Source organism: Garra rufa, chromosome 4 (genome assembly GCF_049309525.1).
Source record: "Garra rufa chromosome 4, GarRuf1.0, whole genome shotgun sequence".
Taxonomy (NCBI): domain Eukaryota; kingdom Metazoa; phylum Chordata; class Actinopteri; order Cypriniformes; family Cyprinidae; genus Garra; species Garra rufa.
In genome coordinates, this window is record NC_133364.1 from 10,707,133 (window position 1) to 10,719,645 (window position 12,513).

Sequence of the window (12,513 nt, forward strand, 5' to 3'; positions counted from 1 at the left end):
GAAATATCAGGTAATCAATGCTTTATTAATTATTGTTATTTAATTATTTAAATATTTAGTATTATAATTGCAACTATCAAGTATAATAATCATATTTCACATAATTAATGAGCAAATAAGCACTGTTTACTCATATTATAAATGTTGCAACTATACTTCAATCGCCATGCGTTTTAGTTGAACGGGGAAAAAGTGTCCTTTTTAGATTTATTCATAAATAAAATTGCATATAAATATGATTACATAATTAAATAAAAAATAAAATAAAAATAAAATAAAAAATTAACTTTATGGAAAGGACCAGTCTGGGCATGTTGCTAAATAACTCACTTTGTATTCAAATAGAAAAAGGGAAAAAAATAATAATAATAAATAAATAACAAAAAAAAGGATGACTTGCACCTGAGGTGTAAATAAATAAATACAATTCAAAATTCAAAAATGAATTCAAATTTATTATTTATCCTATTTATTATTTTTTTTTTTTTTGGAAAAGAGCAGTCTGGGCATGTCTCTAAATATAAAATTTTGTAAAAAAAAAAAAAAAAAAGTTTGGAGAAAACAAGAATGAGGAGGTGTAAATAAATAAATTAAATTCAAATAATAATTAAATAAATTGCATAAAAGTAAATTACATAATTACATAATTAAATAAATTACATAATAAAAAAATGGAAATAAAGCAAAAATTTAATAATAATAAATTTTTATATTTTCATTTTTTTTTTTTGAAAAGAGCAGTTTGGGCATGTCTCTAAACATCTAATTTTGTGAAAAAGAAAAAAGGGTGTAGAAAACAAGGATGTCTCACACCTGAGGTGTAAATAAATCAAATTAATAATTTAATAAATTTATAATACATTTTTATTTATTATAAATTTAATAACTAAAATTAAAACATTTAAAAATAAAAATAAATAAAGCAAAAATGAAGTAAAATAATAATAGTAATAATAATAATAATAATAATAATAATAATAATTCTTATTATTTTTTATTTATTTGTTTATTTTTGGAAAAGAGCCGTCTGGGCATGTTTGTAAAACCTAGTCTAAAATAAATGTAAATAAACATTTTAAATAAAGCAAAAATTAAATAAAAATGAAATTAAAAAATAAAAATTGGAAAAGAGCAGTCTGGGCATGTTTGTAAATATCTAATTTTATGAAAAAGCAATAAGCGTTTAGGAGAAGGCAAGGGTGACTCACATTTGAGGTGTAATTAAAAACATAAAATTCAAATCATTTAAATTAAAATTTGAAATAAAGCAAATCTTTTGTGGAAAAGATCAGGGTGGGCATGTTTCTAAATATCTATTTTTGAGAAAAAGAAGAAGAAATGTTTGGAGAAAACAAACAAATAAATAAATAAATAAAATGCAAATAATTTAAATAAAAATAAAGCAAAAATAATTTTTCTTTTGTGGAAAAGAGCAGTCTGTGCATGTTTTTTAAATATCTAATTTTGTGAAAAGCAAAAAAAAAAAAAAAGTTTGGACTCAAATACCCGAGGTGTAAATAAATATAATTTAAAATAAATACTTGCAATTAATTAAAGCATATTTTAAATTTAATTTGATGGAAAAGAGCAGTCTGGGCATGTTGCTAAATATCCAATTTTGCTTAAATATCATATTTATCACAAATCAAGGACGACTCTGCACCTGAGGTGTCCTCCTGAGCGGGTGTGTCTCCTGAGGCTGCGCGTGTGAGTGTGAGCGGCCTGAGGGCTGCGCTGGGACGGGGTGGTGTCGTCAGGCTCCAGCGGGGGTAGGCTGCGAAGGGAGGGGGCCGGAGAGGGAGCTGGCAGACTCTCATCTAGAGCGTTATCACTGGCCGATCGCATAAGAGAGCGACGTGGGGATACGCAGACCGCGCGCCGCCGAGACGAATACGAAGGGGTCTCCCTGAAAGGCACTTTTACAGGAAGATGGCGACATATAAATAGTTAAACAAACTTAACATAAAACCACACAGAGCCTACCAACATCAATACTGCTGTACTAGCTAATTTGATTTGAGAAATCTCCATGCTTGTAATATAAAATCATGTAAATTTGTGAAAGATATCACCATGCATAAGCTATAACAAAAAGATTCACACCACACACACTAATTATGGAAACAAAAATAATATTTATGCTGTAACACATTTGGCTCTTGCTACTGCACATTATGTTTATAAAAGTGCACTTTCATCTTTAAATATACATACTTACATCCGAGAACCATTTAGAAAGTGCAGTCCTTTTAATATCCAGCTGTTTAATATCCCACTGTGTACAGTTTTTTTTTTATTCCATCCCAAGTCGTTTTTTTTTTTTTTTCAGAAAATTATATTTTAATATGCACCCAGATCAAATTCAGCTAAGGTGTGCCGTTTGCTAAAAAAACAGCAGCCTAAATCGTCAAAAAGTCATGCAGAAACATTAAATGATCTGCTAGACAAGAGAGACCACTGTAATGAATTCTTGAAGAATCCTATTAGTTGTGAATAAAACCCATTTTCGCCTGTCGAATGGCTCAAGAACACTCTCCAGGAGGCTGGTGGTATGGATATGTCCAATCTATCATCAAGAAAAAGACTAGCTGGACAGATTAACCTGTGTCAGGCTGATAGAGAGGAATCACTCATAACCTGAAGACTAGCACCCCATCTGTGAACCACAGCGTTGGAATGGCTTAGATGCATATTGCTGCTGTTTAAGATTTTTAATGTAATACGTCTAGTTCATTTTGATTTAAATGGTCAGGTGGAGGTCATATGGGCTGCAAGTCCTTGATGGTTCATGGTTTATGGATGTAAATACCATAAATAAAGACTTTAAAGGGGTCATATCAAATCTTAAAAAAACTCAAAAATATCAAAATAAAGTAATTTAATTTTTTTATCACCATTTCAATCCTTAAATTAAATTTGCTACTGTAACTTTAACTCTTCAGAAAGTTGAATGGTAGGGTTTGTGTTCATATAGATTTGTTTATAGGTTTAAGTACCACTTGTAGAATCTCTCTCTCTCTCTCTCTATATATATATATATATATATATATATATATATATATATATATACAGTGTCTTGCAAAAGTATTTTGTTTTGTTGCAGCATTATGTTAAACTGCTTTAAATTAGTTTTTCCCCACATCAATTTACACTCCATTCACCATAATAATGAGCAAGCAAAAACCAGATTTGCTGGCAGACATTTTCTAGAGTCCTAGTTGTTCCAATCGTTTTCCATTATGGATAATGGAGGCTACATGCTTCTGTGAACCTTCAATGCAGCAGATTTTTTCCTGAACTCTTCCCTAGATCATTGCCTTAACGCAAGTCTGTCACTGAGCTCTACAGGCAGTTATCTTGACCTCAGGACTTGGTTTTTGCTCTGATATGCATTTTCAGCTGGTAGACCTTTTCTGAGAGGTGTGTGCCTTTCTAAATCATACTCATTCAAATGTATTTGCCACAGTTTAACTCCACTCCAAGTGTAGTAACATCTAGAAGCAATATGAATGCTCCTGAGATAAATTTCGAGTGTCCCAGAAATACATTATAAATACGTATGCAATGGGATCTTTTCAGTTTTTTATTTCTAATAAATTTGCAAAGTTGTTACAAACCTGTTTTGTGCTTTGTCATTATGGTGTATGAGATGTAGATTGATGTGGAAAAAGTAATTTAAAGCAGTTTAACATAATGCTGCAACAAAACGTGAAAAAATGAAGGGGTGTGAATACTTTTGCAAGGCACTGTATATCAGTATATACGTTTAATGAGAAATGCCACTACTACTAGCCAGCTACTCTCTTAAAAATAAATATGCTTCAAGATTCCATAGAAGAACCTTTTTTTTGTCTAAATGGTTCCATAAAGAACCTTTAACATCTGAAGAGTCTTTGTTTCACAAAAGGTTATTTGTGGTGAAAGAAGGTTCTTCAGATTATAAAAGGTAGAAAGAGATGGTTCTTTAAATAACCTTTGACTGAATGATTCTTTGTGGAACCAAAAATGGTTCTTCTATGGCATCGCTTGAAGAACCTTTTAAAGCACTTTTATTTTTAAGAATGTAGTGCTGCCAATATGTAAGTCTATAGTAAGTATTAAGAAGCTATTGTGCAATTCACTGTAATTACGCACCCAGTGTGTGTTGCCTCCTTGAGTATATTATATATTGTCTTTTGTGATAGTTGTGAATGAGTCGCCAGTTTGTCTCTGCCCACTGTTCTTTACTTAAACCATTCATGTACAGTAAGTTCTTGGATTCCCAGCATGCTCTGAGCTACTGTGGTTGAGAACACAAACATGTAATAAGGTATCGAGTGTCTGTTGACAACTGAGTGACTCATGCACAACTATCACAACAGGTGACAGTCACTGATGCTCGAGGAAGCAACACACAATTCAGTTACCATCTTGTGCAATGTATTTAACTGTTACCGTTACTGTATGCAGTCTTCAGGGGCATTCTAAAGAATTATTGTTTTTGTACATTCTGCAAGAAAATGCAAAATGTAAACTGTATCTGATTTATATTAGTTCTGTTTTGGTAAATGGTCTTTTTAGACTGGGAAGGACTTAACAAAGTGTACTGAACAAAATTTGATTTCTCATGATATGACCACTTTAAACACAAAGTGTTGCGTCAAATCTGCAGGTGTACAGAGCCACAACCTGTGGGGTTAAAAAAAACACACACACACAAATTGGGTGTGAAGCAGGGATTGCACTGGTGAGTTAATCAAAGACCGGACAGAAAGATCAGCACGTGAAACACACTCAGATTACACAAAAATTACAAACAGATGACTCACAGATTACATCACACAGAGCATGACTGAGATTTACAAAGAGAAACACACACAAATCATAAAAAGATTAGCCCACATACACAAATACTACAAACGTATCACTTATTGTAAAGTTAGAGCTCTGATAGGAACAGTATAATAAGATATCATGCATTTATGGATTGTTTTGACACTGGCTGTGATAAAGTTACTAGATTTATGCTGCTTCGTGTGATCAAACGCTCTTATGTTGTCATTTCTGCTTTTTTACTCTGAAAGGAGCACTTGTGCCTCATCCACAAGACTAAATAATAAACCAAGGCTTTATCTGAAATGACACCCAATAATGGATTTGAATTAGAGTGAACTGATTTCATCGAGACAGCCCACGAAAATGTATTATGGTGTTGTGGTGCAGAGTAAATAGAGCCAAGATTCAAGGCCTGAAGAAAACGAAATCCTGATCGACTCACCAACATCTGAGGTTTTATGAATCTTGATGATTTCTGCCAGGTCAAAGTTCCCTGCGATGATAGCAACCTACCAGAAAAACGTGTTAATTTAAGAAATAGGAACGGATTTAGAGCTGAGCCATAACAATAGCTGAGAGATGTTTCATACCTGAAATGCTGTTTGGTTGTTGTAGTTCTTGATTTCTTTATTTGCTCCTCGAAACAGGAGAACTCTAGCACAGCCTTCCTGTAGATATGGCAGAGCGAACAAAGAAAAAGGTGGTAAGGGCATAAGAAAACATGAGGGGAGATTACAGAGATTACAGACCCTGTAAATGTGGATGGTTTATAGGTGATTTGATGCCCAGCTGAGTATAATAACTATATACAATTGCAGTGAAATACTATGGCCTACTGTAAAGTATGTATACTGATATATATATTTTTTTTAAATATGTAATGGTTAGAGCTGTGTTTCCTGAGGACGCAATGAAGGCAGCGCTTCCTTAAAATATTGGGATGAAAATGTTTTTTTCTAAAGAAAAACTGTCCAACAGCAAAACCAGCAAGTAAAGTTACAGCCCCCTGAGCCCGTTGAATTTTAACAGACCCGCTAAAGCATGCGGTTAGTTTGGTGGGGGGTAATTGAGAATGAATGGGATATGATTGGAAATGGCTGGTTATGAAGGGCTGTGATTGGTTCATGTGATAAATCCCGCCTCTTGTGTTCATGCGCGTTCCACGTTTGCGAAACCAGTCTGAATAAACAATGTAATGGCGTTAATAGGGAGAGTAATTTAAAAAAGTAAGTAAACAACTCACACATTTAGTTATAGCCACTTTGTTACGTCAAAATTAAGGTCCTTAACTGATCCCGAAATTTTTGCACGTTAAAAAATTTATACAACCTTGCATTGTGTCAATCATGTTTACACATTGCCTCTGTAGCAAGCATTTTGAGAGGTGTATTGACAGTTCTGAGCCATTGTGATGTTATGTATGAATTTTGACGAATATGAAAATTTCAGACTCAGTGTGCAAGGACATTAAGACTTGAAATGGCATGACAATATGATCTGTGTGAGTTTTTAGTGAGTAATCAGCTTGGTGAAATTTAAAGTTAATTTCTGTGTCTGTGACCAATATTTACCGAGCTTTGATGACTTACGAAAAATTAAACAGTTGAAAGTTAACTATTAAAAACAATAGCTGATCATGTTCACAAATACAAATTGTTACTGCCTTGAGGTATTATTTTGGAATAAATGTAAAATATTGCAAATGGCAAGTTCAATGAAATTTTTGCAATAGAAAATATATTTAGTTCCAACCTTCACATACCAAAATATATTTCCAAAGTATTTCAGGGGGAATAAAATTCATTTCTAATGTTACAGTAGCCTACATTTAGGCTAAATGTAAATTTAGAATGAGTCAAATTGGAGCAAATGTGACCTTGGACCACAAAATCAGTCTTAAGTAGCACGGGTATATTTGTAGCGATAGCCAAGAATACATTGTATGGGTCAAAATTATCAATTTTTCTTTAATGCAAAAAATCATTAGGATATTAAGTAAAGATCATGTCCCATGAAAATATTTTTAAATTTCCTATATCAAAACGTATTTTTTGATTAGTAATATGCATTGCTAAGAACTTAATTTGGACAACTTTAAAGGCTATTTTCTCAATATTTAGATTTTTGCTTGCACCCTCAGATTCCAGATCTTCAAATAGTTGTATCTCAGCCAAATATTTCCCTATCCTAACATCAATGGAGAGCTTATTTATTCAGCTTTCTAAAATCTCAACTTCATAAAATTGACCCCTATGAATGCTTTTGAGATCCAGGGTCACAAATTTACAAATTCAACACCATTTGTTGTTAAAGCGTTCACATTTTTTTTTTCAAGTTACAAATTAATGTTTTAGCCTGACTGAAATTGAACTTGTGTGTGTTAATGTTTTTGAAAGATGACAGATGATGTTAAAAAACTGCAGTTAATATCACTTCAGGTTCATTTGTCACACACAAGCTGTAAGCTGGAGTCAGGTGCAAGTACTGCATTCCATGCAGTTCGCTATAGTTATATTTCAGACATTTTGACATATTTAGGAGGTCATCCTTATATTTTATGCATGGGTGTACAAAAATGCATACTATGTACTGGATTGTACAGCATAGATAATGTGTGTGTTTATAGGTGTGTGTACCTGGTTGTAGAGGGCACACAGGTGTAGTGCTGTGTTTCCTGAGGCATTCTGAGCGCTCATTTCCGCTCCATAGAATAACAGGTGCTCAAGGTGCTGCACGTTTCCATGACGACAAGCCTATGGTACAAACACACACACACACAAACACGCTCGGATCACCCACTGCTGCAGGTGTAGCAAACAATAAAGAGGATATATTTAGTCTCGCTGGAGAATGAAAGTTTAAGCCACGGGAGATTTTCTCTCCTTTACGTTTAATGAGAGATTTCTGAGCATCAGACGGGTCTAACGTGTCTTTGCGTTACCTGATGGATCTCCTGCCAGCCGTTCTCATCGCTGTAGCCCAGCTGGGCGTGATCGTAGAGCAGCAGCTCGCAGCAGTACGGATCTCCCCCAACCATGGCACTGTGATAGAGGGGGGTAAGCCCACGACTGTCCTTATAGTCTGGAGACGCCCCCAGATCCAACAATGTCTGCGGATAGCACACGAAACATGACGGACATATGTGCACAGACTCCCAACAGCTTGTGATGAGTTGTGTAAGGATGAGTCTTTCTTTGGATTGTGCGTGTGGGAGGGAAAGTGCATCAACTCACAGTCAATGCTACATGGTTGTGCGTTTGGACCGCTTTGTGCAGCGCCGTCAGGCCGTCTCTGGTTCTGAAGTCCAGATGGGCTCCTCCGCTCCTCAACACCTTAATCAGATCGGCACAAGTGTCCAGCTGGGCCACGAGAGTGAGAGGAGATTCTGGAAACATCACACATGCAGAGATGATTACAAATGCTAAATGTCAGATCCGTTTCAGCGGATAAATGACGGGCTCGTTTTGTCGAATATCCTTGCTGATTAGCACTGTCCTGAATTTGCATTCATTAAAGCTTGCTAAATGCTAATCAAGGCAAACTTTAAAGGAATAGTTCACCTATCTTTCATGCCAAATGAAAATTCATCTTGCTCCATCCCCGTATTATTTAGATTACTCCATTGAAACCAGATTGAGATGTTTGGCAGAATGTCCAAGTTGCTCTTTTCCACAAATTGAAAGCAGATTTCCTCCAAGGAGGCAAGGGAGGCAGTGCCTCCTCAAAACATTGGATGAGAAAAAAATTCATAGTTCAAAAGTAAAACAACATAAATATTACAAAACATAACATTAAAGGAGTAGTTCACTTTCAGAACAAGAATTTACAGATAATGTACTCACCCCCTTTGTCATCCAAGATGTTCATGTGTTTCTTTCTTCAGTCGTAAAGAAATAGTGTTTTTTGAGGAAAACATTTCAGGATTTCTCTCCATATAGTGGACTTCTATGGTGCCCCTGAGTTTGAACTTCCAAAATGCAGCTTAAATTCAGCTTCAAAGGCTCTAAATGATGCCAGCCGATGAAGAAGGGTCTTATCTAGCGAAACGATCAGTTATTTTCTAAAAACATTTACAACTTATATAGTTTTTAATCTCAAACAAGGTGAGCATTTGAGGTTAAAAAGTATATAAAATGTAATTTTTTTTTGTTTTTTTTTTTTGAAAATAACCGATTGTTTTGCTAGATAAGACCCTTCTATCCTCGGCTGTGATTGTTTAGAGCCCTTTGAAGCTGCATTTTAGAAGTTCAAACTCAGGGGCACCATAGAAGTCCACTATATGGAGAGAAATCCTGAAATGTTTTACTCGAAAAACATAATTTCCTTATGACTGAAGAAAGAAAGACATGAACATCTTGGATGACAAGGGGGTGAGTACATTATCTGTAAATTTTTGTTCTGAAAGTGAACTACTCCTTTAAAAAGTGTACAAAAGTGTTTTTCTAAAAACAAAATTGTACAATAGCGACACTAGCCGGTAATGTTACAATGGGAGTTCGCATCTCTCTCGCCTCCCCTGAGCCCATTGAGTTTTAAAGGAACACTCCACTTTTTTTGGAAATAGGCTCATTCTCCAACTCTCCCCGAGTTAATAAGTTGATTTTTACCGTTTTGAAATCCATTCAGCCGTTCTCCTGTTCTGGCGATATCACTTTTAGCGTAGCTTAGCATAGATCATTGAATCCTATTAGACCAATAGCATCACGTTCAAAAATGTCCAACGAGTTTCCATATTTGTTGTATTTAAAACTTGACTCTTCTGTAGTTATATCATGTACTAAGACCAGTGGAAATGCAAAGCTGCGAGTTTCTAGGCTGATAAGATTAGGAACTACACTTCCATTCCGGCGTAATAGTAAAGGAAGTTTGCTGCCATTATATGGCCGAAGCAGGCGGAGTATTATCAGAAATGAGTTCCCAGCTAGTTTAGCATTTGCACATGTGCTGCGTGATATTACTGCTCCTGCTTCAGCCTTATTACGGCAGCAAACTTCCTTGACTATTACGCCGGAATGGGAGTGTAGTTCCTAATCTTATCGGCCTAGAAACTCGCAGCTTTGCATTTCCACCGGTCTTAGTACACGATATAACTACAGAAGAGTCAAGTTTTAAATACAACAAATATGGAAAATCGTTGGACATTTTTGAACGCGATGCTATTGGTCTAATAGGATTCAATGATCTATGCTAAGCTATGCTAAAAGTGATATCGCCAGAACAGGAGAACGGCTGAATGGATTTCAAAACGGTAAAACTCAACTTATTAACTCGTGGGGAGTTGGAGAATGAGCCTATTTCCAAAAAAAGTGGAGTGTTCCTTTAACAGAAATCCTAAAGCGTGCAGTGGGTTCGGTGGGGGGTAAGTGAGAATGAATGGGGGAAAGTCACGTGAGACGAGGTAATGCCACCATTGCGATATGATTCGATATGACTGGTGTGTTCATCTGTGATTGGTTCATGCAATAAATCCTGGCTCTTGTGTTCATGCACGTTCCGCATTCGTGAATCAGTCTGATTGAACAATATAATGGCATCAATGGGAAGACTAATTTAAAAAAAGTAAGTAAACAACTCACACACTTAGATATAACCACTTTGTTACATCAAAATAAAACTTGAAATGACCTTAAAACATGATCTGTGGAAGTTTTTAGTGAGCAAAAAAAGTTAAAAGTTAACTATTAAAAAGAGGTCAGTTGAGGTCAAAAGTTTACATACACCTTGCAAAATTTGCTAAATGTAAATTATTTCAACAAAATAATAGGAGTCATACAAAATGCATGTTATTTTTTTTATTTAGCACTGACCTGAAAAAGATATATCACAAAAAAAGACATTTACATATAGTCTACAAGAGAAAATAATAGTTATACAATTTATAAAAATGACCCTGTTCAAAAGTTTACATACACTTGATTCTTAATACTGTGTTGTTACCTGAATGATCCACAGCTGTGTTTTTTCAGTTCAACTGGCTGCTGTTCTTCAGAAAAATCTGTTAGGTCCCACAAATTCTTTGGTTTTTCAGCATTTTTGTGTATTTGAACCCTTTCCAACAATTACTGTATGATGTTGAGATCCATCTTTTCACACTGAGGATCATGTAAGGATCTTCTGTAGCTTCTAAAAAGGCAGTACTAGATAGAAAACTATGTGATATTTAGGCATAATAAGAAAAATGTACACATCTTCATTCTGTTCAAAAGTTTTCACCCCCGGCTCTTAATGCATTGGTTTTCCTTCTGAAGCAAAGGAAAGATGGATCTCAAAATAATACAGTCATTGTTGGAAAGGGTACAAATACACAAAAATGCTGAAAAACCAAAGAATCTATGGGAGCTAAAGGATTTTTCTGAAGAACAGCATATGCATGTTCAGGACAAACAATAAACTCAAGAACAACTATCATTTAAAAACAAAAAAAACAGCTGTGGATCATTCAGGTAACAACACAGTATTATGAATCAAGTGTATGTAAACTTTTGAACGGGGTAGTTTTTATAAATTCAAATATTATTTTCTCTTGTGGACTATATGTAAACATCTTTCATGTGAAGTATCTTATTCAGGTCAGTACTAAATAAAAAAATAACATGCCTTTTAATGATCTCTCTTATTTTGGTAAAATAATTAACATTTAACAAGGTGTATGTAAACTTTTGACTTCAGCTGTATGTATATATACTCTGAAGTACTCACCCCCACTCTCAGAATCGTGAAAGTTGGGGTCCAGCCCTTTCTCCAGAAACCTGCAGACCTTGTCCACACACCTTTGTTGAACATACTCCATAAACTTCTTTAGGTTGGCCTAGCAGCAACAGAAATTAGTGAAATGCATAGAAAACATACAACATTTAACATTTATAACACAAAGTTGCTTAGACCACGATTTTTCATTCAGAAATCTTGGTTTTGAAGCAAATGGAGCACATACAAAGAAGTAATAAAAGAAATAAAGATATTAGATAGTATATAAGATGGTATCAGAACAGTCTGTACACTTCAAAAAATAGTCATGCAACTAAATTATATTTCAGCTGCAAGAAACCTTGACTAACATAAGTGGGCTTAGAATAATGAATACAATCAAACTATATGCTATGGCTCTTTTAAAGGTGCTGTAAGCACTTCAAATTCTTTTGCTAACTTTTGCCATTTTGCTAACTGTTTTGCCAAACCCATCCTTTAAAGACATGTCAGCAAGTGCAATATCAGCTAAACTGAATGCACTAAATGATTCACAGACAGAGTGCGTTTCTAATTAGCTAGTTTTTTCAAATTTGGCTAAAAAAAAGCATGGGATGCTCCCATGACTCTGTTTGGCATTTATAGTGGCTAGAACTGTCACAGAAAAAAACATGCACTTTTCTCAAGAGCAAAATTAAATAGCTTACAAATGCTTTAGATAGCAAAGTTTTAAAGAGAATGTTTCAGCATTTAGAACATTTGTGACCCTGGACCACAAAACCAGTCATTTGTAGCAATAGCCAACAATACATTGTATGGGTCAAAGTTATCGATTTTTCTTTTATGCCAAAAATCATTAGGATATTAAGGATTTATAGTATATATATTCCTGTCGCAAATATCTAAAAACTTTTTGATTAGTAATATGCATTGCTAAGAATTTTATTTGCACAGCTTTAAAGGCGATTTTATCAATATTTAGAATATTTTTAGATTTTAATAATGATGTAT

At 34.6% G+C, this 12,513-nt stretch overlaps 1 protein-coding gene across 4 annotated transcripts in view; it reads right to left on the reverse strand.

Moving 5' to 3' along the window:
• Positions 1 to 12,513, reverse strand: part of shank3b (SH3 and multiple ankyrin repeat domains 3b) — a 36,708-nt gene that overhangs the window by 11,607 nt on the left and 12,588 nt on the right. For all 4 annotated transcript variants that reach the window (XM_073838627.1, XM_073838628.1, XM_073838629.1 and 1 more), the window contains exons 5-11: positions 11,515 to 11,623; positions 8,049 to 8,200; positions 7,757 to 7,924; positions 7,452 to 7,568; positions 5,406 to 5,483; positions 5,258 to 5,324; positions 1,664 to 1,916 (exon numbers count right to left, since the gene is read on the reverse strand). In XM_073838627.1, the coding sequence (XP_073694728.1) occupies positions 1,664 to 1,916; positions 5,258 to 5,324; positions 5,406 to 5,483; positions 7,452 to 7,568; positions 7,757 to 7,924; positions 8,049 to 8,200; positions 11,515 to 11,623 (944 nt within the window). The remainder of the gene's footprint in view (positions 1 to 1,663; positions 1,917 to 5,257; positions 5,325 to 5,405; positions 5,484 to 7,451; positions 7,569 to 7,756; positions 7,925 to 8,048; positions 8,201 to 11,514; positions 11,624 to 12,513) is intronic.